We start from the raw sequence: 24571 nt of genomic DNA on the forward strand, positions 1-24571 counted from the left end.
TAAGCTATTTAAGGTGTCTCGACTTCTTTTGATTAAATTAATCTCTAAATCCAAGTAAGAAATTGAGACATTCAAACAACACAAACATGAGAGGTGGTCTGAAGAGATTTCTCAGCAAACACTGCTGCTTTTACAGAGTGCACACCAAGGTATATCTACAACAATAAGCGGTAAAAACATCAGGTTTTAAATTTTTCCACAACCAAAAGATTAGATTTGACTAACTCTCTGTTTTCATGCTTCAGGACCACACTATAACAATCCAATCACTGACTGAGTTAATTATGTGCCCTTGCCTCTGGCCAGGCAAAGTGCCCAGAGGGTATGTGCCATTTTTGGGTACTTGGATGGGAGGGTGACTGAAAACAGCCAACATGGATTTATTAGGGGTACATAATGCTGGATCAAGTGATTCCCCTGAGGTAAAATAACCAAATCATAGATGAGGGAAGATTAGTGGCTGTTGTTTCTCCCCAGTTCAGCAAGACTCTCAGCACAGTCTCACACAGCATTCCTGTACCCAAGCTGTAAACTTACACTTGCATTGGCAGATTACACTGCTTAGTAAAAAAACCCAATAAACAGCAGGATTTTCAGGCTCCAGAGGTAGTGGCTGATGGTGTGAATTCTTCAGAGGTCTGGCCTCAAACCTATGGAGCCCTCAAATTCCCAGATGATCCTACACTGGGGGCAGCAGACTGAGAGGGTCCTACTACAGCAAGCCAAACATGAGTCAGGGGGAGCACTGGGGAAGCAGGGACATTTAAATTTTACTGTTTCTGTTACCAGGAATGAAGTCAGTAGACTGATAACATTCATTCCTTTTTCCTCAGCACTGAGTAAACTACACCTCAACTACTGCATTCAGCAAAGGCCAGTGAAGCAACAGAAAGGGTTTGAGGAGGATGGAGGCAATACAGCATTCTGAGTCTGGAGAAGAGAAGGTTTGTAGGTGACCTGTTGCCCCTTTCCTGTAACCATGAAGCTCCCAGCATGAAGAGGCAGCGAGGCTCTCTCTCCACAGAGCTGCACAGCAGATTGCCCAAAATACTGTGGTCATCAACTACAACATGGGATATCTCAATGTTTCAGCAAGAAAAAATATAACTCCCATCAGGGCAGACATTAAAATATTAGAACAGGGATACAATCCTTTCCCCTGAAGAATTTCAACATCCAACTGGACAAAGCTTTGAGTAGCCTGGTCTGAGTTCAGTATTGACTTTGCATTGAGAGCAGGAAGTTTGCCTAGCTCTCCCTGAGGCCTCTTCCAACCTGAAAAGCCTTTCAAAGTGATACAAAAATGTTAAGAAATTATACATCTTCATTCTTAAAAAAAACAAAAACAAAAACAAAAACACCCAAAAAAATCAGTTTCACCTTTATTTTCCCTGAAGATAGTTGTCTGCAAAGGTTGTTCAAACTTTAACAGACACAATGTTCAGTATATCTTTCCTCATCAAAGTGTTTTCTGATGCTTAAACTGACTCCTTGCTATTGTAACCTAGGCCTATTGATTCTTTTCTTATCCATCATTAGGATTAAAAGATTAATTAATTCAGCTTGTGATTCCATTATATCCTCAAATCTCTTCTACAAAACCACCTAAGTTCGTAGTGTCCAAGTCTGTACTTCAGAGCCAACAATTGACTGCAGGAGTTAAAACTTTGCATTTATGAATCTTCCCAGTATATTACCTCTTTTTGTATCACTTACTCAATTTCTCTATATTATTTAAAATTCTGATCCTTCCCTCCAATGAAAGAATCAGAAATACCATTTCCAACTTAGTGGATTTTGTATATTTAGTAAGCAAACTCCTTATTTCAGCATCTAGCCCTCAATTAAACTTGAAGCACTACAAAATGGAGGGTGACCCCAAGAAACTCAGATAATTCATCCCTCCTCCTATTTAATCAAATTACTGACAAACATTCTTTTCTTCCTTTTTTTCTGAGTATGGGTTTTCTAATTAGCTCTGTGTTTACATTACAGTAATTTCATCTAGAACTAATGACCTTTGGAGAATTTAAATTAAAACAAACATTTAAAACCTTTATCGAAATCTGAATATGGCAGCAGCTGCTTCTCCTTTATCCACTAGACTTATCTATGTTCTGGAACTTTTAAAAATTGCTCATTCTGGACATATTCATACTCACTATTACTTTACTCATGTTCTTGCTGCAAGTAATTATTATATTATGTGTGTATATATATATATGTATGCATAAATATTTTTTTTTCTCCCCCAGCATTTTTTACTGGGAGAGAAAAATAACCAGCTCCTCCTCCATCACCCATTTTTAAGTGTGAAATTGGCTTGCCCTTTGCTGATATTCTGGAACCTTACCCATCTTCCCAATGGTTATCACTCACATGTCTGATATAGCTTCTCCAAAGATCCCAACTGGAATGCACATAGTTCCAAATCCCCTGGAACTGAAAACTTCTTGATCAAATTGCAACCTTACCAGAGTTTAGTGGGGCAATAAGGACATTAAGTACCACATTATTTTCTTGCATCATGTGCCAGCTGGTCTTTTTCCAGTGTAAAAACTTTCCTTTAGCTTCCCAGTTAGTACCAGGTTGTTTATATAAAATTGTTTCTTGATACAATTGACCACATTTGCTTGTTATATTTCAATTTGTGCATTGCCTTTCTAATTTTTCTATTTACCCATTTGTGCTATTCTATTATACTTCTCTATAATTCTGTTCTTGTAAACTGGCTCTTGGTAATCTCAATTTCCCTTTCACTCTAATGCCTGGAGGTAAAGAAGAATTCTTAATTTATCCAACTTGTCCTGTTAGCAACCATCTTGCGGTTTTGCTCTTAATTTACTCAAAGAGCTATCAATTATCCTTACCTCCATTTTCTCATAATATCTTACCTACCAATATCAGTTTTCAGTGTTGTTCTTCCTCATTCCTTCCCTAACAATACCTGGTGAGTGAATCCCATCATTCCCAAGTCAGTCTTAAAGCATTTTCTGTCTTCATTCTCATCTGACTTCTTACTGGGCTTTAGAACCCAATGTACACAAACCTGTCCTCTGTTATTCTGCTTTGTTTTACAAAGAACAACCAAGAAAATCACAACAAAGATTTCATGATCTTCCTGCCCAGTTTGTGTCCAGTTGTTTTCCTTATCTAGTAGAGTTTTGGGTAACTGAATTCTTATTTTTTTCACTATTTCTTCTTACCAATCACATTTACCATTTGAATAAAGAATATACAGCTATGAGGTGATGGCAGTATTAATTTGAAACCATTTATCTAGGAACTCTATTTTTTTTTTGTTAGGAACTCTGGTGAACTCATGGCATTTTTCTCACACAGTTGGAAGAAATGCCTAAGCTGCAGCAGTTACTCAGCCAAGAGCTGTGCCTTTCATGCACCTCCTGAACTTGTCCTGAGGACACATACCCACTTCAGTAACTTTATAGAAAAGCTAAACCTAATTAATCACCAGCTTTGAACATTTCTGATCTGTGAAATGACTTCAGACATTTGTGTCTTGTAACCCTTCCACTAAAATGTGCCAAGTGTTCCTGACATTCTGCAGGACTCCATGTTCCTAAATGACAACTTCAATCCAGTGGCAACTCCAGCACTGAGCTCTGTGGCAGAATTCTGAAAACATATTTTCCCACCATTCAAAAGTAATATGTATTTTTAAAAAGTGTTCTGTCATATTGGTTAAAGTCACAAACATTGTCAGAGGGAAAGAGCAATTTGCTTTCCTTCAGGAGTAAAGCAATAATTCCTGACAAATGCTGTGCACCCTGCAGCCACTGGTATTTAGCTTCAGAATGAGCAACGTGGAGAAGCAGGATGTGCAAGGTCTCAGAGCACAATAGTTCTGCCAAGGAGATGAATGCAGCATCACCCAGCCATCACAAACACACTTAGCAATGAAACATGAGAGCTAAAAAAGAGGCTCAAATTTAACAACTTACAATTTATCAAGAGCAGTGCTTAGTCTAATGACTGGGTAAAAACTGCTTGAATCTCTGTTGTTACAGAGAGAAAAGTCTGATGTGTTACCTTACCCATTGCTCTGCTAATGAGTGTTTTCTGTGTTATATTTAACATCCTACAATCCTGAAAAGATAAGAAAGTAATTTGGTTCTCACAACTATTCCTGCAAGATTATTTTACAATATGAAACCTCACTGTTCATTTGAGAATCCATTAGGTATTTCACCCTAAGTAAGGACTCTCTCCCTGGGTTTTTGTTAAATAATAAAAACAATCCCCAAACCACGTTAAAAATAAAACAACCTAAGTGACCAAATATCCTTCCTTCATTTTTTACCAAATTTAAGCTAAAAAAAATTAAGAGGTTTTCATCTGCTTTGGTTCCTGAAATTGCCTCCTGACTGTGAAGAGATGTGATTAGACAGCACTGTCCTCTTGCATCTACAGACTGCAGCAGCAGTGAAGTGTGAAGTGAGCAATGGTTCTGTCCTGAGCCCTGCCCAGCATGGAGCAGCACAGACACAGCCACAGGACTAAGGGGTGACTGAGGCTGCTCTGGCAATAAATATTGCCCATTTGCAGTACTCCAAGTGTTCAGAGTAAAAAATGTGCAGAATAAACCTCACAGTAATAAACCAATCCTTAGTTAGCAACTAATCTCACCCTGAGTCTTCACTGATGGAATTTGCTACCGAGTTATTTCCATGCTGCACTGAAGGAAGGAAAACTCTGCTGTACTGGCACCAAACCCTCTCAGGCCACAGCAAATTAGGAACTTTCAAAATTAACTATTAACTATAGACTGGTGTATTTTCATATTTCTAATGCAATAATTCTTAGTTCTTTCCATGAAATCCACTGTTATATGGTGCAAATAATCCAAAGCAACAACATTACCCAGCATCAGCTTGTTTATAAAAACATGCCTTTGGTTTAAGGAAAAGTCACATTTTGCACACCAAACCCATCACCAGGCCATGAACCTCTCTGCCCCTAATCTTAAATAGCTGAAAGTCAAAACCGTTTTAAAACAAGAAATGAAAAGCTTCCTAGAAGTGAGTGACACTGAAAAAAACTATTTTCTTTGGAAGATATTAAGTGAAGAAGTTGTATAAAATAATTGCTATGGGGTTTTTATTTGGCTTTTTTTTTTTTTTTTAAGATAAAACAGCATTCACTTTCATGAATTTTACATGCTGTTTCTCCCTCTAAGTTAGATCACAATCCAAACCAAAATTATCTGTATTAGTGTTACTAATAGAAAACCCAAACACAGATAAGTTGCAAAATGCATCAGTGGCTTTACAGTTCACTAATGGCACAATTCACATTTCCAAAACAACTTCAACTTAATCATGTACAAACAGAACTGTACAAGTGACTAATAATGACAGAATATGGAACTCACTCCAGTGAAGGAATTCTACTACTTCACCTGGAAATCCAAATATTCTTATTCAAATGCACTCCATGCTTTATAAGGAGTACTGACATACAACAGGGGGAGCCTTAATGTTCAAGGATTAGTTTTGTTGAAATTAATTTACACACTGGTCTCTCTCCTCTTTTTTTGTGAGCTCAAAAAGTCTTTGAAACAGGGCAAAGATATTTCTTATCTATGCAACCACTAACCCAGATTTTCACTTAGATATTCTTCATCTGCAAAGAATGCTGCTCAAAGAATCAAATAGTGGCTCTCAGAGACTTTCTGGACTCAGAGAACCTTCCAAGAGTAAATACCACATTACTTTGTAAATTGAAATTAAAATGTATGAAAGCATTGCCAGGGTACCAGAGACACTGTTCTGGTGGTCAGAGTGCACATTTAACTTACAACACCATTCGAAACAAGAAAACACGGAAGGCTAAAGAATAAAACATTTTCCCTTCTTTCCCTCCCACAGTGAAAACTCAAAGGAATCTCCCACAGAATTTCTTACCATTTTATAAAGGTCTGAAACACTGATCTGATCTGAATCCACCACCTCAAAGTCCTTCCGTGGAACTAAGTCCAGGCCCAAGTGTCTGCAAGAGAAGGAAGGAGCAGTGTCAGAGTGGCACATGAATGTCACCAGCACCTCCTCCATGTGCCTCCTCAGGGCAGGGACATGGAAACACTCAGCTACTCCAGTCTCACTGCACTTGTTAACCATTCGACAATTCTAAAGAAAATTTAATGCAAATATTAAAATATCCTTCAGCAAACTTGCTACTTTTTGTTTCTTGACTTCAGTGAAGCTCTGGCAATTAATGCAGGGGAAGCTTTTGGCCAATATGTTGGTGCAGAACCCAAAACAAGGTAGCTTTGTACATGGCAATAAAAGTTCATACTCTGGCTGCTGCTAAAGTATCTGAGTTAGATCCTTCACTACCTAATGAAGAAGTTCCATTAATAGTCCTGTTCAAATGTGCCAACAGATCTCAAGCCTTTGGAAGCTGCTTTGATGTTCCTGGTGCTCATACAACTTCACGCCTGTGTAATTTTGTTTGTAATAAACAGTAACTGCAATAACAATAATCTCAATCTCTATTTGTAAAACACACAAAATATTTTTAATTATTCTGAACAGGATTAATATTTTGGCTCAAATCAAATATATAAACTGATTTTTAAAAAAATACCAGTGCAAAGATGGAAGGAATTCAGCTGTAGAGAAGGCAGTTCAGGTCACAGCATCACAGGAGTAGCAGACAGAATAAGATATTCTTTATCCAGGCAAATAAATGCAAACTGCTAATAATTATTTAATAATGTAGACTGCAGAACAAGACAACCTTAAAGGTGACAAACCCCAAGTTTTGCTCCACAGATCTTCAGTTTCTGAGGCACAAAATGCTCTGATCATTACAGTAAAAAGCTACATTAAACACATATTAGGGGTAATATTTTTAAAAACACAACACACGAATGAACTGTTTTCCTGCTTTTGCCTTACGCTACTTTGATACTTCACTTCTAGACATTTTATATAGAAATTCTTAACAGTCTTACAGAAAAAAACCAAAACTTCAGAAGAGGTGCCCTCATGAACTACCTTGGCACTCCTTCTGTCACGAACTATAAAAGAAAAGCAAAAGTCAATTTAATTTTGTAATCAGAGAGGGAAACATTCTGCACAGACTTGTTCCTGATGGCAAATGAAAAATTTTATTGAGAAAAACCTCTCTGGTACTGTAGAGTAATTGTGTGGAGCAATAACAGAAGGCTCCAGGCAATGCAGTGTCTCTTTCTGAGTAATTGGTTTAAAACAACAGCCGGGGAGAAGCAGCTTTGCCTTTGCTCACCATGGTGCTTTTAAACATTACCCAGAACTTTCCAAACTCCAGAATTCTTTTTTTTGAATCTTTGCCTAAGCACGTTTTCCTTCTTTATTTATATCCCTATACCATCACATCTCCAAAATATAGCTCAGCCCTGTTCACTTGCCCTGGCAGCACTATATGGTCATTGAAACACCCTACTGACAAACTGGAATTTTCACACTCTCAGTTCTTTGCCCAAGTCAATTAAATTTTCAATGGGAAGAAGGGAACAGCTTTCCTTCTTCAATGCAGTTTCATGTTCAAATATCAAATACTAAATTCTAATGCTACATTGTGGAAGTCATGGTTTCACACTTTGTTTTCATTAAACTTATCAAACACAAGTTATCTGTGGCCCAGGATCAGTATTTAAAAACAGCATCTGCAACAATGAAAATGACTGCATCTATTTACCACATGAAAAAGATTAAAATAAGGTCACACTAGGTAATCCTTACCTGCTGCTGCCAGTTGAGCCTACTTATCAGAGAAAGTAAAAAAATGTAATACAAAAGAATGGTAAAATCAGTCAGAGATCACTGCAAATGTTTTCTTTTAAAATATTAATGCTCATCAAATTCATTCACAGAAGCTTTCCTGAATGTATCTAAACAACCTCCAAAACACCCTGTCATTCATGTGTGCACACTCCCACCCCTAAAGTACATTGATACAGAGATTTCCCCTCAGCACACAGATATGAACAAATTATTCCCTACTAACATTATCAAAACCATTATGTGTGCACTGCAGTTCCAGGACAGTCATGGAGCTCTATTAAAGTCTTCCAGTTCCCCAGGAAAACCTGGCCAAGCCAATCCCAGCCCAATGAGGTTCTGTTCACATCATTTCAGCTCCCTGGAAAGCTGGGGTGAAGCAGTGCCTGCACTCATTACTCAGAGCATGACAAATGTATTATCTTCTGCTTAATAATGTTCAACACAACTGCAGCAGCATCCCTGTGAAACTTATCTAATACCCTATTTTTAGTTAAATCCCTTAACACTGTGGATTTTCAGCCCAGCAGATTCTCATTCTCTAATACTATGTTAATCCTGCACAACGCTTGCTCCCAGCAAACAAGGGTGTCTTGGCTGGAGCACAAACATGCAGCCATTTACTGTGCAGGTGGAAGTTCAGGTTTGTACACTCAATTTGTATCAATCATTTTTTTGCCTGTGAAGGACTGACAACATAATGCTTGAAATGGCAATGACAGTCAGTGGCCCATTTTCCCTTTCTATTATCAAACACTGGGGGAATAGAGAGCCCCAGCTGCCAGGCAGTATTTCTCCAAAACAGAGCATGCATAAAAATTACATAATGTACTGGTTTGTTTATTTGACAGTTCCTGTCTCCACAATAGTTTCTTTTACAAGCAAATTCTTGAGCTCTTTTATTCTGCCTTCACACTGAACTGCCCTTCAAAAATATTTCCCAAGTATACCTACAAAATATCCCCAAGCCTACAAATTACCTCTTGATTGCATCTGTTTGGGATACCTCCAGCTGGCATTTAGACCTTCTTCCTCTTCTACATAAAAGCCTTCACAGTTTTCCTTTCTTTGGGAAATAAAATTTTTTAAAATCTACCAGTAAAACCTCTAGATAATTTTCTCTCAAGTAGTATGAAATCAAGCCAACTGACAAAAATACAGGGCTTTTTAACAGTGAAAAGGATGAACACAGAACTCAAGGTCACCTAGGCTTCTAGGAAAAAAATCAACTTGGGTTTAATGGTATTTTTGAAGAATAGTCCTAATTTTTAGTATGTTCATTTATTTCCAACACAAACACTACAGCATTTAGAATTCATAAAACCACAAGTCGTCCATAAGTCAGGACAACTCTTCCTAGGAGAACCTTGCAGAAATATGTAATTTGACTTAAAAAAACCAAACAAACCAGCTTTCAGATGCCATCTCAGTCTTGAAGAACAGATTGGGAGAGCTCATCACATCTCTGGAGGGTCCAAGATTTCATCCCTTTGCTCCAAATACTCCACTTTACCTCAACCTTTCCAGCTTTAATTTTGCAGCCACCACTTTTTCTTGCATTCGTTCTCTCAGTATATCAAAGCCTCACTTAATATCATTTGTATTTCTCTTACACAAATAAAGATAGTGAAGGGAAAGAAAATGATCCTGGTAGTGATTCACTTAAACTATCTACAGACTTTAAAACAGACTTTGAAGGAAATACAATACAGAAATCTATAGAAAATTAAATACATTAAAAAAACATGTTTGTCAAAAAAAAAAAAAAAAAGATTGCCAATACAACCTGATACTTTTCTTTGACAGAACTAAATTATACAAAAAACTGCAGGGGCTGCAATCTAAAACAAATTAGTGATGTACTGATGTAATGCTACACAGGAAATTATTTCTTTAAATGAAGATGATGAGATGAAGGTAAATAATCTTAGTTGGAAACTTATAAAAGGGAATTGTAGCAAATACTTCTGAGCATGGCAGTATCAGGCTATAGAGAGGTTATTCAGGTTTTCCTCTAAGACTGACTTTCAGCAAAGTTCCTTATACCTTTAATCCCAACTCCATCATTACTCCAAGCACATTCAGCAGAGGGAAAGATGCTGCACATTCAGACAGAAATGGCAGCTGCTCTTCCTGCAATTCTTACAGGCATTTCTTTATGGTTGTTTAAGCTGGTCATTCCTATTTTGATCTCTGATGTAATGACAGCTACTGCAATAAAAGCACCTTTAATTCTCCAAACTGGTATCATCTGTACTTTTAATTCTCATGTCCACATGCATTCTACTAACTTTAAGCTAATTGTTACAACACTACCAAAAAATTCTTATTCTTTAATCTTATTCTTATTCTTTATATGTCAAGAAAATTACAAGAGGATAAATCACTCAAAGTCCCAAAATAATCTAAGAGTGTGAGCACTGGAATTTAGGGCTTTATGAAATTCAAGATTGTGCTGACTTCACTGGATCACACAATTCCAGCCCTCCACAGTTATGGATGTCAGTAGTTTGTAGGTATAACCAGCTGCTACTGGCTTTCCAACTGCAATTCTGAGGTAGGAGAAAAACCATGACCTCAAAAGTGTGTTTCATTTCCTTTGTATGACAGTGTGAAAGATTTATTGCTAATATTTTGCCCTTTGTTTTTATTCTTAAATAGTCAGTTGTACCTTTTGGCTACCTTCGGATCTTTCTGTGCAGAATTTATGGCAACTATTTGGAAGATTTCTTTTAATGCAATGATTTTAATAACATTTTATGGGAAAAAAGAATAACCTTTGACTAAAAAGTAATATAAGCCTACAAACTCATCTTGTTTATGGCTTTTATCTGTCAAAAATATCAAGGTATTGGTGGCTCCCCCTCCTTACTCTGTTTCTAACCCTAAACAGAATATATATTCCACATTTATAGAGAAGGAAGTGCCTTCCCTGAGTCTGCAAGGAGACCTGGATGCTTTCTGGTAGTCTCCTGACATGTGCTACATTCATCTGAAAAAATCAGTCCTGAAGATCAGGTGAGATGACCTCTGATTTTCAAGTTGAATTACTTTGAAGAAAGCTTCATCTGCCTTTCTGGCACACAAGGTATTGCACATACTGCAGCAATTAGCTTTTGGCACTGAGCAGAAGCAGAGGATTCACATTTCAAATAGAAGCTCTGTCAGGCAGATTCCTTCATCTGTTTTTGATGCAAAAGTCTCTATAATGAAACAGTTCCTCATCAGCAAAAAAGCTGCATTCTGGTTTCCCATTATAAGCAGCAGTAAAACCTGAATGACTTATCTATTCACATAGAAGCAAAAACCTAAACAAAAATTTCCAAATCGAGTATCTATTTCACTTGAAATATGATAGAAAATGAGATGAAAAACTGAAGTTCCAACTTTATAATGTGACTTAAATGAGATGATTAATAGCAGACATCAGCTTTATAATGATTGTTTCCTGCTTTACAACTTTTTCCTTGTTATTCACAGACCATTGGACACTTCCAATAGCATTTCAGACTTCCATAGATCAATATTATGGCCAATTGTGTTAGAGTGAAACATTACTAGAAAGCAGAAGTATTTGCAATATTCTGTATAAAACCCAGCAACATAAGCAGGAAAGAAAACAGCAGATAAGATTTTGGCAGTGCAAAAATACACAGAGGGATGCTTAAAAGTGCAAGTCTAAAACCAGCAAGGTGCTCATCTGAAGGTAGCAAATTCTGATTGGGAAATACCAAAACCTCTGTTGCAGCAATATCAGCCCTGCATGTGTACAAACCTAAGCTACCTGAGGGAAGTGGAACGAGGAAGAAGGCATGAATGAATTAATGGATGAATTAATTAATTAATGAAAAAAAAAAAAGGATGAAAAAAAGAATGAGCCCAGGATCTTTCTTTTGTATAGGGGAGAAAGAATGTGTAAGCAACAGAAAATGGAATTGGTACAGGAACGGGAAATCAGAATTGTGTTAGAAGAATGCTTAGCAACAATACAGGGGGCAAGCTGCAATAATTGTAAAATAATATTCCCACATTTTAATAGGCCAAACTACAGAGCACTTATTAATAAAAAACCTATTAATATTTATGATAAGCATACAAAACAAAGCAAATAGAAGGTCTGAAAACAGTCTAAATGAGTTCTTTCACAAAAAAAAGAGATCTGTAACTATTATCCAAGGAGTGTATCTACCCCTTGACTTTCACCAGCTCCTACCAGGACACAAGGGACAACTTCCAGAGCCACTGCCAGTGTATTTAAAGGAAAATTGTACCAGTTTAATAAAGTAAAAAAAAATCCCTAATTGGTGATGACAAGAAGCGTGACTTTCATGTTTGCACCACTCCTTCCCAAATAATACAATTAATTGATGATCAAGGTCAGGATAAAAGTAGTCTCTCAGTAATAAGCAAACATGTTACATATTAAATGTGTGAGATTACTATTTCCTCTTCAGGCAATTGTATTCCATTGCTGCTAGGCAATGGAATATCTCCTGTTATATTGTACTGTCTTGAGTAATTACAGCCCTGCTCAAACTGCAGGGAACTCAATCTTCTCAGACAACACTAATACACATTAATAACAATGTTTTTCTTTTATTTGCAAATCTCAAGTATGACAGAACAGCAATTAACACTATTATAATATTTGAGAAAGGGCAGTACTATGTGAACATGTCGATAAAAATTATTAGTGTTTTGAGCAGATTAACACAGGTAGTCATAGGTTTTATGATAAAACTCAGAGAGGGGAGATAGAAGAAAGTGGTCAAACTCTTCCAGAAATTCTGTGGAAGAGTGATGTTGCAGAAATACCCCCAAAGTCCCAGACATTCAGATTTAAATATTGCATGTATCTCTGACATAATGCATCTTTCTCTAGGGAGTTCAATACCTATAGTAAGAAACAGAATCTTTTTTCCTAAACAAGCATCCTGAGTAGATGAATATAATCCTGAACATTTTTACTGATTTCACTGATGCTTCTCCATAATTGCCATGCATTATCTTTACCTTTATAGTTTGAATTACATTCGTATTTAATGGTTTTACATCAAAAAAGATCTATAGGCACCTCATGGAACAACCTATTCTCTTCACTGCTGCATTGCTGTCTGCTCTCATCTTTTTTTCTGTACAGCATTTTTGCAGCTTCCTGTTGCTAATTTGATCCAAAAACTCTGAGCAAAACCAGGCAGGCATAATGCTCAAAAACAGTCTCTTGGTTCCCATTTACTCTACTAGGAATAAGAATGGAAAATATCTGTAATTGCACACTGCAGAAAGACTTGATGCAATCTATTGGTCTATGTCCTTCAGAGCTTTCTTTCACAAGAGATAAATGAAGTGCAGCAAGGGGGCTGCTGAACCTTCATCAGGGTGTTCAGGTATGTCCCTCAGAGGGGGTTTTGAGGCAGATGACCAAGGAGCAGAATCAAACAAACACAGCTTAATGAAAAACATTGGGTATTCTCCTTAGCTGTCAACTCACAGGACTCCTCCCCACTCCCACATGCTCATTAGCACTAATCCCATCCCAGTGGAAAAGCAGTTGCTGTTTGTCTGAGTGTCGTGTGTCATGCACAACTTACCTCTCTGATCCCAGGACATACAAGTCTGACCAAGGGCTGGGTTTTGTCTAATGGCAATTTATTACCAGTTCTGAGTGAATGAATTGCAGTTGTCTTTGCCTTCAAAAGAGCCCCTCCACAAAATCACCATGGAGCTGACCAAGAAGACTAAAGCTCTGAGAAGCATCATGATACAAAAAGTCTAAATATCATAGCCTCAGCTCCAATGTCCTTGGATAACTGTGAGATTCTCTACTTTTTGCACCAACCATTAAAATACTTCCTCAATGGAAGAAAAATGTGTTTTAAGTACCTCTGGACACATCCTCCCAGGCCTAATTTTCCCTAGGGTGACACCGAGTAAGTGAAGTGACCTAATGCTTTTTATAAGTGCAGGGAGGCCTAGGAAAGCATACTGTAAACAGCTCATTCCACACCAAGAGCAAAACTCACTGCAGAAGGCAATAAACTCCCTGTAAAAAGTTCTACCTGATTTTCTATTAATCCCAAGTTCTCCCTGTGTACGAATACTATTGGAAAGAAAATATTGTATGGGTTTGTTTGGTTTTGTTTTTTTTTTTTTTTGTTAATAGAAGTTACTTGAGAAGAATGAGAAGAAACAGGAGGCAGTACTTACTCATTGCCCCAGTCCAGCCTCACTGTGAGGTGCCTCTTGACCTCCCGCACCTGATCCTGTGTCAGGTGCCCTGAGAGCAGCTGCCTGCGGAGGTCAATGAGCTCGTTCATCACATGCCGCAGCTTGTAGAAAAGATCCACCTTATGCTTCTGGAAAGGCACGTTTTTGGGAGGAGGGGGAGGAAGGAGAGAGAAAAAGAAAGAGGTAGGGAGAGAAAAAAAAAAAAACAGGGGAAGAAAGAGAGAGGGAGAGAATAAGTTTGGAAAGACAAAGAGTGAGAAAGAGAGAGAGAGAGAGATTAATAAGTTATCCCATTTTCATGTAATTACTCTAGAGGAACATCAATCCAGTTTTTATAAGCCTTAAAATATTTACATCAAAAAGTAGAGTTAACTGATGTAATTCATACTAAATAACTTCTTATTCCTGAGGTTTAGGCTCAATCTGCTAAGAGGCCCATTTTCTGATGGAACCTAATGCTAAATAAGAGGATTCATTAGGCACAGCAGGAATTGCTTATTCCAATCATACAGTAAATGTAAAATTTTAGATTTAAAGTGATAGAGATGTGAAAAAGCTTACTTCTGTCAGCAGCTAACTGAATGGCTCTGAGCAGTCAGCAACAATGAGTCACCACAACAAAAAAGCATTTTTAAATTATTTGTGATATTCCCGTTGTAGAATTCAGCCAGGTATGAGGGGGTGTGTGTGAAAATTCATTACCTGGCACTCTAAAATGGACTAAAGCAATCAATAATAAAATCCACCAGGAAAACTACTTTGAAAGAGAAAAATTATCATAGATAATATAAACCCCACCCCCCACCACCATCAGTAAAGACAAATAAACAGAAAATACCCCCAAAAACTTAACACAATTAACACTTTAATCCTTCTCAAAATAACTGGTATTACCCAATTATGGGAAAAAATCTCTTCATCAAAACTAAGTCCCTCAAACTCAGACAGAAGTATAAATACTCATTTCCCCTGCAGGAAATAACTATATGTGAATTCCCCAAAAGGGAGAGTTTGAGTCAACAACCAAGGCCATGCATAAGGTAAGATAAAATAAGGATAGGTGTCAAAGGACTGCACTCTGTGCAGGGTAGGACTGTGTGTGAAGGGGGCTCATTCCCACACAGCCAGTCTCCAATACTGCACAGAGCAGCCAATGTGCCATGAAGGAAGAGCCCAAGAAGGAAAACAAGATCTCCTGATGCAGCTGGATGCTGTTTTCTGAACAGCTGAGCTCTATTCCTTCCCACTGCTTTGCAAAGCTTGAAATGTTTGAATCTTCCTTGGGAAAACACAAGTAGATGGACGGACATGGAGACTTCAGCGGGCACTGCCTTGATCCCGGCTCTGCTTGCACATGAGAGGGTTATAAAAGCCCTCTAAATAAAGACACCTGCATCCAGCAAGACTACATCTGATAGAGGAACATCCACAAAGAGAAACATAAATGTTTTCTATTGCAACACATTATTAGAACAAGTGTTTTTCACTTGTTTACCAAAAATAGATGAGATGAAAAAAGAACTTCCACCCACTTGAGTTTGTTTTCCTATAAGACCAGTGGATTTGGACATGACTTAGGAAAACAGACATCAAGGCAATCCATTTTGATAAGCACTTTAAAAATTTCTCTGAACCTGATTATACATCTGTTTTGCTGAAGCAGGTTAAACACAGATGGCATCATCAGTTGTACCTATCAAACAATTTTGAGATTAAAAGATGCACAGTCTTTCAACTCTGCATCAACACTGGTTCTGGTCCCACTTGGAAGAAAGAAAAACAGACACCAGACCTAACAGAAAGACAAATTCCTGGGGCTGAAAATATTTATGCAAGGAAGATAATCATACATAGCTGATAAGTATAAAATTACTCAATTTTCTTTAGGTTTTATTACTAAATGTGGTCACGAGTAAATCTTATATAAGCTGACAATGACAGTAGGAATGGGAAATGTCCATTTTATGGTATGGGAAATGTCCATTTTTATAAGCTATTTATGTGAACAAGAAAAGGTTGTCACTTTTTAAAACACAAGATGAAAACAATTGAGTTTGGGAGCATCAAAAAATAAAATTATGTATATTTTAATAATAAAACAGTTGGGAATGAAATTATCATGAGAATCAGGTCCCAAACCATCATATTCAGACTCTGTCTCACTCATGTAATGATGGTTCAAGGTTATTAAAGCAGTCAGGTCCAGAACACCATGCTGGTTCAATTACAGTATGTTCTATGGCTAGGTTTATACTTTATATAGGAGTATCAGAAGTACTTACTCCAAATACAAATAAAGGAGACTACAGAATACAAGTGTTCCACCTGCTTTAAACTGAATACACAACTGTTGAGAGGTCCTTCCAGAAAATCCAAGGTTCAGGACAAGGATGGGAGGAAGAGAAAGTAGAAGCCAGCAGAGCTGTGGCTGTGATCTCAGGGAAACTGTTATGAAGAACCCTAGATGCAAGATCCATGATAGTGAGGGAAAACACTCATGAGAAAGGAGAGCTAGAACAGAGTTAAAAGTGGCTTAATTCCAGGTTTGCAGGCAGAAGGGATTTTGAAGCAGTCAAAGTCAGTTTCTAACATCCCTCCTCACACTACAGGAGCCCAGGGACTCATGAGCTTCATTTGGGAGAGAAGGGAAGAAGGAGATACTCACGTTTTAGTAACTTCTCTCTTTCAAGATTAAAAAAAAAAACCTCTTCAAAATTCAACACTAAGCTATGTTAATCAGGATTCCCACCCCTGTGTAGAAAAACCTGTAGAACAGATGGCCCTGGACACCACATTTACAGAACCACCCCACCCCCCCACCCCAGTTTTAAGTATTAAAATGCTTCAATTTTTGTTAGAGTAGCACTATAAATAAACCTGAAACTTTATCATCTTGTTAGCAGTTAAATAAAAGATGTGCAAGTCAGTCTGATGTGTAACCATCCATTCTGTTTCACACTTAATTTTCATACAATGTCTAACCTCTCATGTTTTCAATGGCTTTATCACAAGCTCCCAAGCAAGGAGCACTTGCAGCCCATGAAGAATGATCTGCTGTATGCATTTATAAACATATTAGGCAAATTTGAAATATAAAAGTAAGTATTTAAGCAGAACTTTTATGGTAATAATTAAAATGAGTCACAAACAAGGAACCTGGATGGCTTTAAGGAATTGGGACTCTCCTCACAAGCAGCACAAGTCTTCTAACATGTCTTGTAGCCTCTTTTACCTATCCCCAGACACAAAAACATTTGCTGTATCTCTTTGTTCTGTTATAAACTAACAAGTCATGCTAATAATGTATGGATAATCTTCAGATATGCAGCTCTGCATCAAAAAGTGGAATTCTGGCAATTTGTTGGGTTTTTTTTTTTCTTTTAATGACTTCATATTAACTTTGTGGAGTTCAAAAGCCAAAAGATGGGTTGGGTGTAGAGCTTCCCCCAGCCAGTCCATCTCGCACTGCCTCTCTCCAAAGGCTGGGGCAGGGGGAAGAAATTACATATTTGACAAGAAATATTTGTGGGTTGGAATAAAAACAGGGTGCTCACTCACCAACCACCATGCCAGAAAAACAGACCTCCCTAGGGACAATTTATTTACTGCCAATTCCAACAGAGGTGGGCAGTGCAATACAAAGACACAAAGAACTCTTGTCCTCAGGAACTCCCTCCCCAAGGCCAGTGTTTTTTCCCTTTACTCCCAACTCCTCCATCCTTCACAGAATCACTTCCTCCTCACCGTGGCAGGAGAATGGGGGAGTCAGTCCATGGCAGCTCCTCCCTCCTCCTCACAGTTCTCCTGTGTGCCAGGGTGGGTTCTGCCCGCACAGATTCCACTGTGGATCCCAGCTCTGTTACCTCCCCCTGCTGGGCTCAGTGTCTGTGGGGCTGTTTCTCCCCTTTCCCCCTCATCTCCCTGGCCCAAAACTGCTGTCCCAGAGCCTCCCAGCTGGGCTGAGCCCTGTGGGAGCAGCTGGACTTGGTCCCCTTGCTCATCCCCATGGCCAACACCCAGCACAGGGGCTCACCTGGGCCACAAACCCCAACACAGCCCAGCACAAAGCAGGCCCTCTGCCCTGCAATCCCCTTAGGTGCCTTTGGAGCACTACAGCTGCCTCTGTCATTCTCTAAATAAATGCCACATCATATGAAAATATGTAACAGACTGGTACATTATAGCAGATGATCTATTTATAGTCATTTTGTTACCATGACTTCATTTACCACCACTGTAAAGTCTGGATTTTGCCTCTCTCAAGAGCAGTCCCCCAAGACACTTCCTATAAAACTGCCTTAAGCTCTAATGGGGCAGAAGGGTGCAAGAAATTATTTTCCTTATATAAAGCAAGTGAGTAGCTTTTCCCAAGTTCCTTGTTATGGATTTTGGTATCTACATTAGATATTAAAGCCTGCAAGCACCATCAGCACATGAAAGGAAATGCTAAAGCCAGAAACAGCACAAAAATACTGCCTTTCTTCTTAATTTTGTCAGGATGACTTTAATTAAGCAAATTATATTAAAGCTCTGTTGGAATTTAAAGATTTTTGCAATATTTATAGTTCATTCTTACACAAAATCTGTAGTACTATTACCATGCAAACCTTAAACATCACCTGTAAAATCAGAGAGTATCCAAGTGCCTGTTGAGCAATAAAGGTCAGACTACAGGTCAATACAAAGTTGTCTCAAAAATAGGGAAAGGAATAGAAGAGTAAAAAATCTGTGTGGGAGATGTGGACAGTACACAGGTGTCCTGACTGGCACGCACAGAAAAAGCAATTTGAGAACACAATTAATACTTGCACATATTCATCAGTTCTCCATATGTGCCTAGACAGCTGGTCCTCTTGGATTACAGAGCTAAAATGGACTTTTAAAACAGTTAAAAAATACAGACAACAAATAAGAGAAAATAACATCAAGCAAGTATAAAGTTAAATTACAACTTCTCTTAATTAAAATGACAAGCTCCATTTACTAAGGGTTGAGGTACCATCCTGGGGTTTTCACAAGAGGCTGTGTTTGATGAGCTTCCCCCTCTCTGACATGACACCATCAAGAGTCACCGGATCATAGAAATGTTTGATTGTCAAGTCCAAACAACATTAGCCTTCCAAATCAAGGAACAGACTGAGAAAGACATCTCTGTTTAAGTTTGTCATTCTTCTGTCCTGAAAGTCTCTATTTATTAGTTCTCAATTTATTCATAAGGATGCATTATCATAAATTGCATTTCTTTTGTCTTATGAATATTCATAGCATTTAGCTTCAAACAGAAATTATTTACTCCAATAAAAATCTATCTAAATTGAGTCTCTACTGTATTCACAGAGGGCATTTCAATTTACAGTGTGCAACAAAGCTCAGTAAACCAGCGTGACAGAAAAAAGAAGTTCTTTAGACTTTTGCCATTGGAAATTAGTAAAATAGCTTAAAATACTGATATGTGACAAGGGAAGAACTTAAGCAGTAAAAAGAATGTCGTAACATCAATAAAGAAAGCAAATGCAGAGGAAAAAACCCAACAAAACAAATCCTGTACAAGATAAACAGAGAGGTTGCTACAAGCTTTTCCTTTATATTAGATTAAATAACATGCCTGAATTGCCATATATCATACTTCAGTAGTACAGTAATTTCTTTTCTAGATATACTATGTTCTTATGCTTCTTCCACAGAGCTCAAAAGCTGAAGGATATATTGAATTTCCATCAGTAACTTCACAAAAAAGGTTTCTTGCACTCTTGGCAACAATTCAAGGAGAAACCAACAATCCTAGTTTCCCCTGAGCTGCAAAATAAAACTAAATTCTCAGAAGAATGAAGCCTGTGATAGGAAGCCCTAAATCACAGAGAAGCTGATTGGAAACAGGCACCTCACAGCAACGTGTATGCAAACTTCTCACTCCTCCTTATTCCCCCCATTTCTCCTACATGTATTAGGAATTCCATTTGTGCAGTGCTTGTGCTGACCTCTCCCTCTCCCAAGGAGCATTTAATATTCTTTACCAGAAACCTTGTGCAGAAAGCAACAACTGGATTGCCTCCAAAAAATTTCAGAACTCCATTGGATTGGATTGCACATTTGAAAAATAAAAAAAAAAAAAGCATTCAAATTCTTTATGATAAACTGAAAACAACTATGGTTTGATCTGCTCCAAACACAAAATGGTGTATTTAATTCAAAGCTATCTGCTAACACATCAAAAAACTTGGTGATATCATTTATCTGTTGCAAACCAAACAAACATCCTACAGCCTCTCACAGCTTCAAACCCCCTTGCAGAGGGAATCCAGATAGCACTGCAGCAACAGTAGCACTTAAGGAACAACAGGACACAGGAGGACAATCCTCACAATATTTGCAAAGCTCTTTTGCCTAGAAAACAGCTTTTCTCTCCTCAGATCTCCTATGAAGGACAATGGATAATATTTAAACTTGTTGTCAAAAATGCTCTCTATTTAACAAATCAACCCATCTCAGTTCAGAGCTCTCCACATAATATTACAAAGAGTTAGTCCCAATTTATTGCTCTTCTTCAAGGAGAGACATTTCCTCCTATTTGTTTGTATCACCTCACAGACCTTAAATGCTTAACTCACACTATGTGCAATTCAGAGCCTTTTTTTATTTATAGTGACTCACTATGGTACAAACAACTTCTCCACTCCAAACATCAGTTATGTCACACATGTAAATAGCTCTCAGTACAAGTTATTACACTCCCTGGCACTCAAGATGTGCATCTTGACTCTCATATCTCCTCCTTATTTACAGCTTCAGCTGCCTGAGTTGTCTAATAGAGCAACTTGGGATAAGTACAAGATGACAACATTTAACAGTTACAGAAACAAGTTAAAATAAATATGAGACAATTCTGGTGTCTGACACTTCCTGCTATCAGTATCCATATGCTGTTGCTACTCTTAGGCATGACCATGATCAGGAATGGCCAGCATCAGACAGGTATTCTGGAGCTAAATTAGTGTTGTTTAGCTTTTTTGGTTAATAGAAAAAAATAGGATGCAAAGAAGGGAGATTAGTCTTCTCCAGGAAAAATTGTAAGTGGGATAATTACTGTGAGAAGAGGAAAACTTTGGTTGAAGAAATACCTTAAATTTGCCCTGTGTCTAGAGCCCATCCCTACCCTGGCTGCCACTGCTGAGGCTGAGGGCTGGAGAAAACCCTGCCTAATGAGATTGTGGCACAGCCTGAAGCTTACTATTGCTTTGTGGAGATTGAATTGAGTTCCTAAATCTTAACCTCATTTCCTAACATCATCATAAACTTTTAACAAAGCTTAAGGAAATGGAATTGAAGGGGATAAACTTAGAGGTTTAATTCTGCAAAACAAGTGACATTAACACCCCTTTTCAATCCATATTACATTTACTGAAATCAGTTCCAAATTCTTTGGATATTAAATGTACTTATTTGTTTTTATGTTGTAAGAACATCTTGTTCTAGACATTCTTAAATGTAAGAATGTACAATTTAGAATAAATTTCCATTCTGAGAAAAAAGAAATATGCATGCAAGGCTTCTGCTATTTAATTAAGGATGATTCCCCCCAGTTTTGAATGCCTCCATCACAACACAGATGTGTTAGGACATAACATGAAGGCAACACATTCTGCTTTATCATATTTCTACAGAAGCATGACTAACAAGACTAGATAAGTTAGCCTTCTGAAAGACAATACACTATGGAAAGAGCCCAGGAACAGGAAAGAGGCTTCTTTTTCCCACTGTGATCTTTTTTCAGGTTGTGATCTTGCTTTTTGTCCTGCTCCCTCCCCTCAGGATGCTGAGCTCTCCCATCTCAAGGTCACTGCTGCTCAGGACACCTTTGACCTTCACATCCTCCAAGTGTCCTCCCCTGTTTGTAAACACGAGGTCCCAGCAGTGAAGAAGCTTTAATAAGCAAAAATAGAATTGGTACCAAATGTTCCCTTCTCACACCATCACCTTCCATTTTCCTCCTAGATTTGTGTTCCATATTTACATTAAAACCATAATAGACCTTTCCTTTCCAAAATACATTTGCTGAATCATGTAGGATCTTCCAGAGGGAGAACTGATGGTTTTAAAATACAGCAAAGATATTTCTTCTCCCCTCAGAAGTTTTGGTCCCACAAAGCTTGGAATATTGGTAGATGTGGCTGGAAGAGAAACACTTCCCAAAAGGGGAGGCTGAGTGACCTCCACCTGACAAAGATCTAAACCAGGAGGACCTGAGAAAGACCCTGCATTCCATAATAACTACTGCTATTTACCTATATAAGACAAGCAACAAATTAAACACTCTGCTCTAAAAGAAACTGAAGAGTATTGAATAAGTGTGGAGGCCTCTATATTTCACACTTTCAGAAGACTATTTACTATAATTCAAATGCAAAAGAAATTGTTCAGAAGAAAGCTTCCTACCCATAACTAAATGGTTACATTCTTTTACAAATACAACATATCCCTCCACAAAAATCAGTATTTCGAGGTTATTTTCTGCATGACAGAGAATTATATTACCTTTCACATCAGTTTTAAAGTAAATGCTTTTGTTTACATACTGAATAAACTGAAATTGAATAAAATTATATATTTATTAAAGTGATTTTAATAAATAACATTCATACTAATTGATAATAGTCATGCTGTCTAAGTTAGAACTTGCATGATAAATATCTTTGAAGAAATTCAAACTGATTACAGTATATTACAAGTACTGTCAGATAAATAGTTTCCTTTTAGCAGTGCCTTACTGTGCCAAATTTTCAAGCTGAAAAATACTTTCTCCCTAAAGCATTTCCATTGCATTTAAATCAAACATCTGCTCTTCCAATGCTATTTACATTCTTAACACTTCACATTCAGTGGGGTTCAAGGATACAACCTGATACTTTCACCCTTTTCCCAGCTCCTCTCACACAGTGTCCCACAGGGCACAAAATTAATATTCTCCTTCACACATTGGAGGGCTCTAGAAGGAGTATTACTGCTTTGTACCTCACAAACACAGCAGCTTTTCAGAGAAAAAAGCTCAAAAGAAGTCCCAGAGTCTGTAGGACTGGGTCAGTACGAGTCATCTTGAATATCTCTAACAATTCTTTGTCTCTGTCAGGGTTCCTGCAGGTCATGCAACACAAGTTCATTATGTTAGAGAAGATTTTGCCAAAAGCCATTTTAAAGTAGCATTAGGGGCACTTAAAACACTAAGAAAGAAAACCACAAGCAAAACACACACCATTATTCCCACAAAATACAGAACACAGACCATTATTTGCAAACTGGTTTGATTAGCGCATTTTGTAATTAATGATCCTGGGCATGGTGCCACCATTTGTCTTCCAACATTTCTGTGAATCCCAAAAGAAAATTGCTGACTGGATTTCAGTGGTTTTCCAACTAAATTGTCTAATGGAAATTCAAACCAGTAAAGACATTTCAACTGTGCCTCTCATAGATAGGTTCCAGTAATTTTCAGTTTTCTAAAAGAGACAATTTCAGCTTCAAAGGAACAGTTTTAAGGAAAAAAGTCTGAGTTTGCAAAATCCAAGACCACTGCCCAGCAGAGGAAAATCCTTTACAAGGGAAATGGTAGCACATTTACCCAGCAATTTCAATATTGATCCATTTCTACTGCTCCACACAGATGTTTAACACAACTCTAATCCTTCCTAGAAACCCTAATTTTCTCTCTATAAAACAGATACATAAAATAATAACTTGTCAGAGTTCAAAAAACAACACAACTCTTTTCTAAGATGAAGACCAAGATGAACTGAAATTATGTACACCTTACATGTAAACTCATGATTTTTTGGAAGGGAAGCTGATTGGCCAAATTGTCTTCTAATTTAAAAAATACACAGACTTCAAAATTTCTGTTGTGCAATATAATATAGTTATTTCTGTTCAAACACCAGATCCGAAACATAAAATTGTGAGATTGTGAAAATCAAAATTCCCTTACATATGAGCACAATTTTCTCATTACTGAAGTAATGATTCTTTATGGCTCTTCGAGCTATTTCAGTATATGCAAACTCCTGTTGATTTATCAATAGTTTTAACAGTAATGCTCAGTGGTGGTTCAGACAAATTTATGCCTCCCATCATCATTTAAAAAAAAAAAATGCAGGTGCCACAGCTTGTTTCTGCAAAACATCTCTGATGTTCCTGCTTTGCAGCATGACACGAGGAGAAACGAGGTGCAGAAAAAGGGATACACACACTGGAACCAGCAGCTGTTACCAATCCTACAGAACTGTCCTCTCCCTTGCTCAAGTCTGGATTTTAGTGTTCATACATGAAAAGCAAAAGGTTTCTAAAGAGGAAGATCCAGAGAATATCAGCTGTGGCAATGAGCAGCACCATGTGCCTGGAGCCTCGACCTCAGAGGGGTCATGGACACAAAACTTGTGAGAGCAGGAATTGGGATATTTGGGAGCCCAGGACAGACATTTCTGCACCTTGCAGGCTGTGGTGGCTGTGCTCAGGTGCAGAGATCCCAAAGTTTTAGGGATGATCCTCCAGAGAACAAATAACACATGGAA

The 24571-nt window shown here is 37.8% G+C and overlaps 1 protein-coding gene across 12 annotated transcripts in view; it reads right to left on the reverse strand.

The window, feature by feature from the left end:
- Positions 1 to 24571, reverse strand: part of DOCK3 (dedicator of cytokinesis 3) — a 188122-nt gene that overhangs the window by 111539 nt on the left and 52012 nt on the right. For 11 of the 12 annotated variants that reach the window (XM_079317228.1, XM_079317220.1, XM_079317224.1 and 8 more), the window contains exons 6-7: positions 13992 to 14140; positions 5925 to 6009 (exon numbers count right to left, since the gene is read on the reverse strand). In XM_079317228.1, the coding sequence (XP_079173354.1) occupies positions 5925 to 6009; positions 13992 to 14140 (234 nt within the window). The remainder of the gene's footprint in view (positions 1 to 5924; positions 6010 to 13991; positions 14141 to 24571) is intronic. The other variant, XM_079317219.1, reaches the window with a different exon arrangement.

Source organism: Erithacus rubecula (assembly GCF_903797595.1).
Source record: "Erithacus rubecula genome assembly, chromosome: 13".
Classification (NCBI taxonomy): domain Eukaryota; kingdom Metazoa; phylum Chordata; class Aves; order Passeriformes; family Muscicapidae; genus Erithacus; species Erithacus rubecula.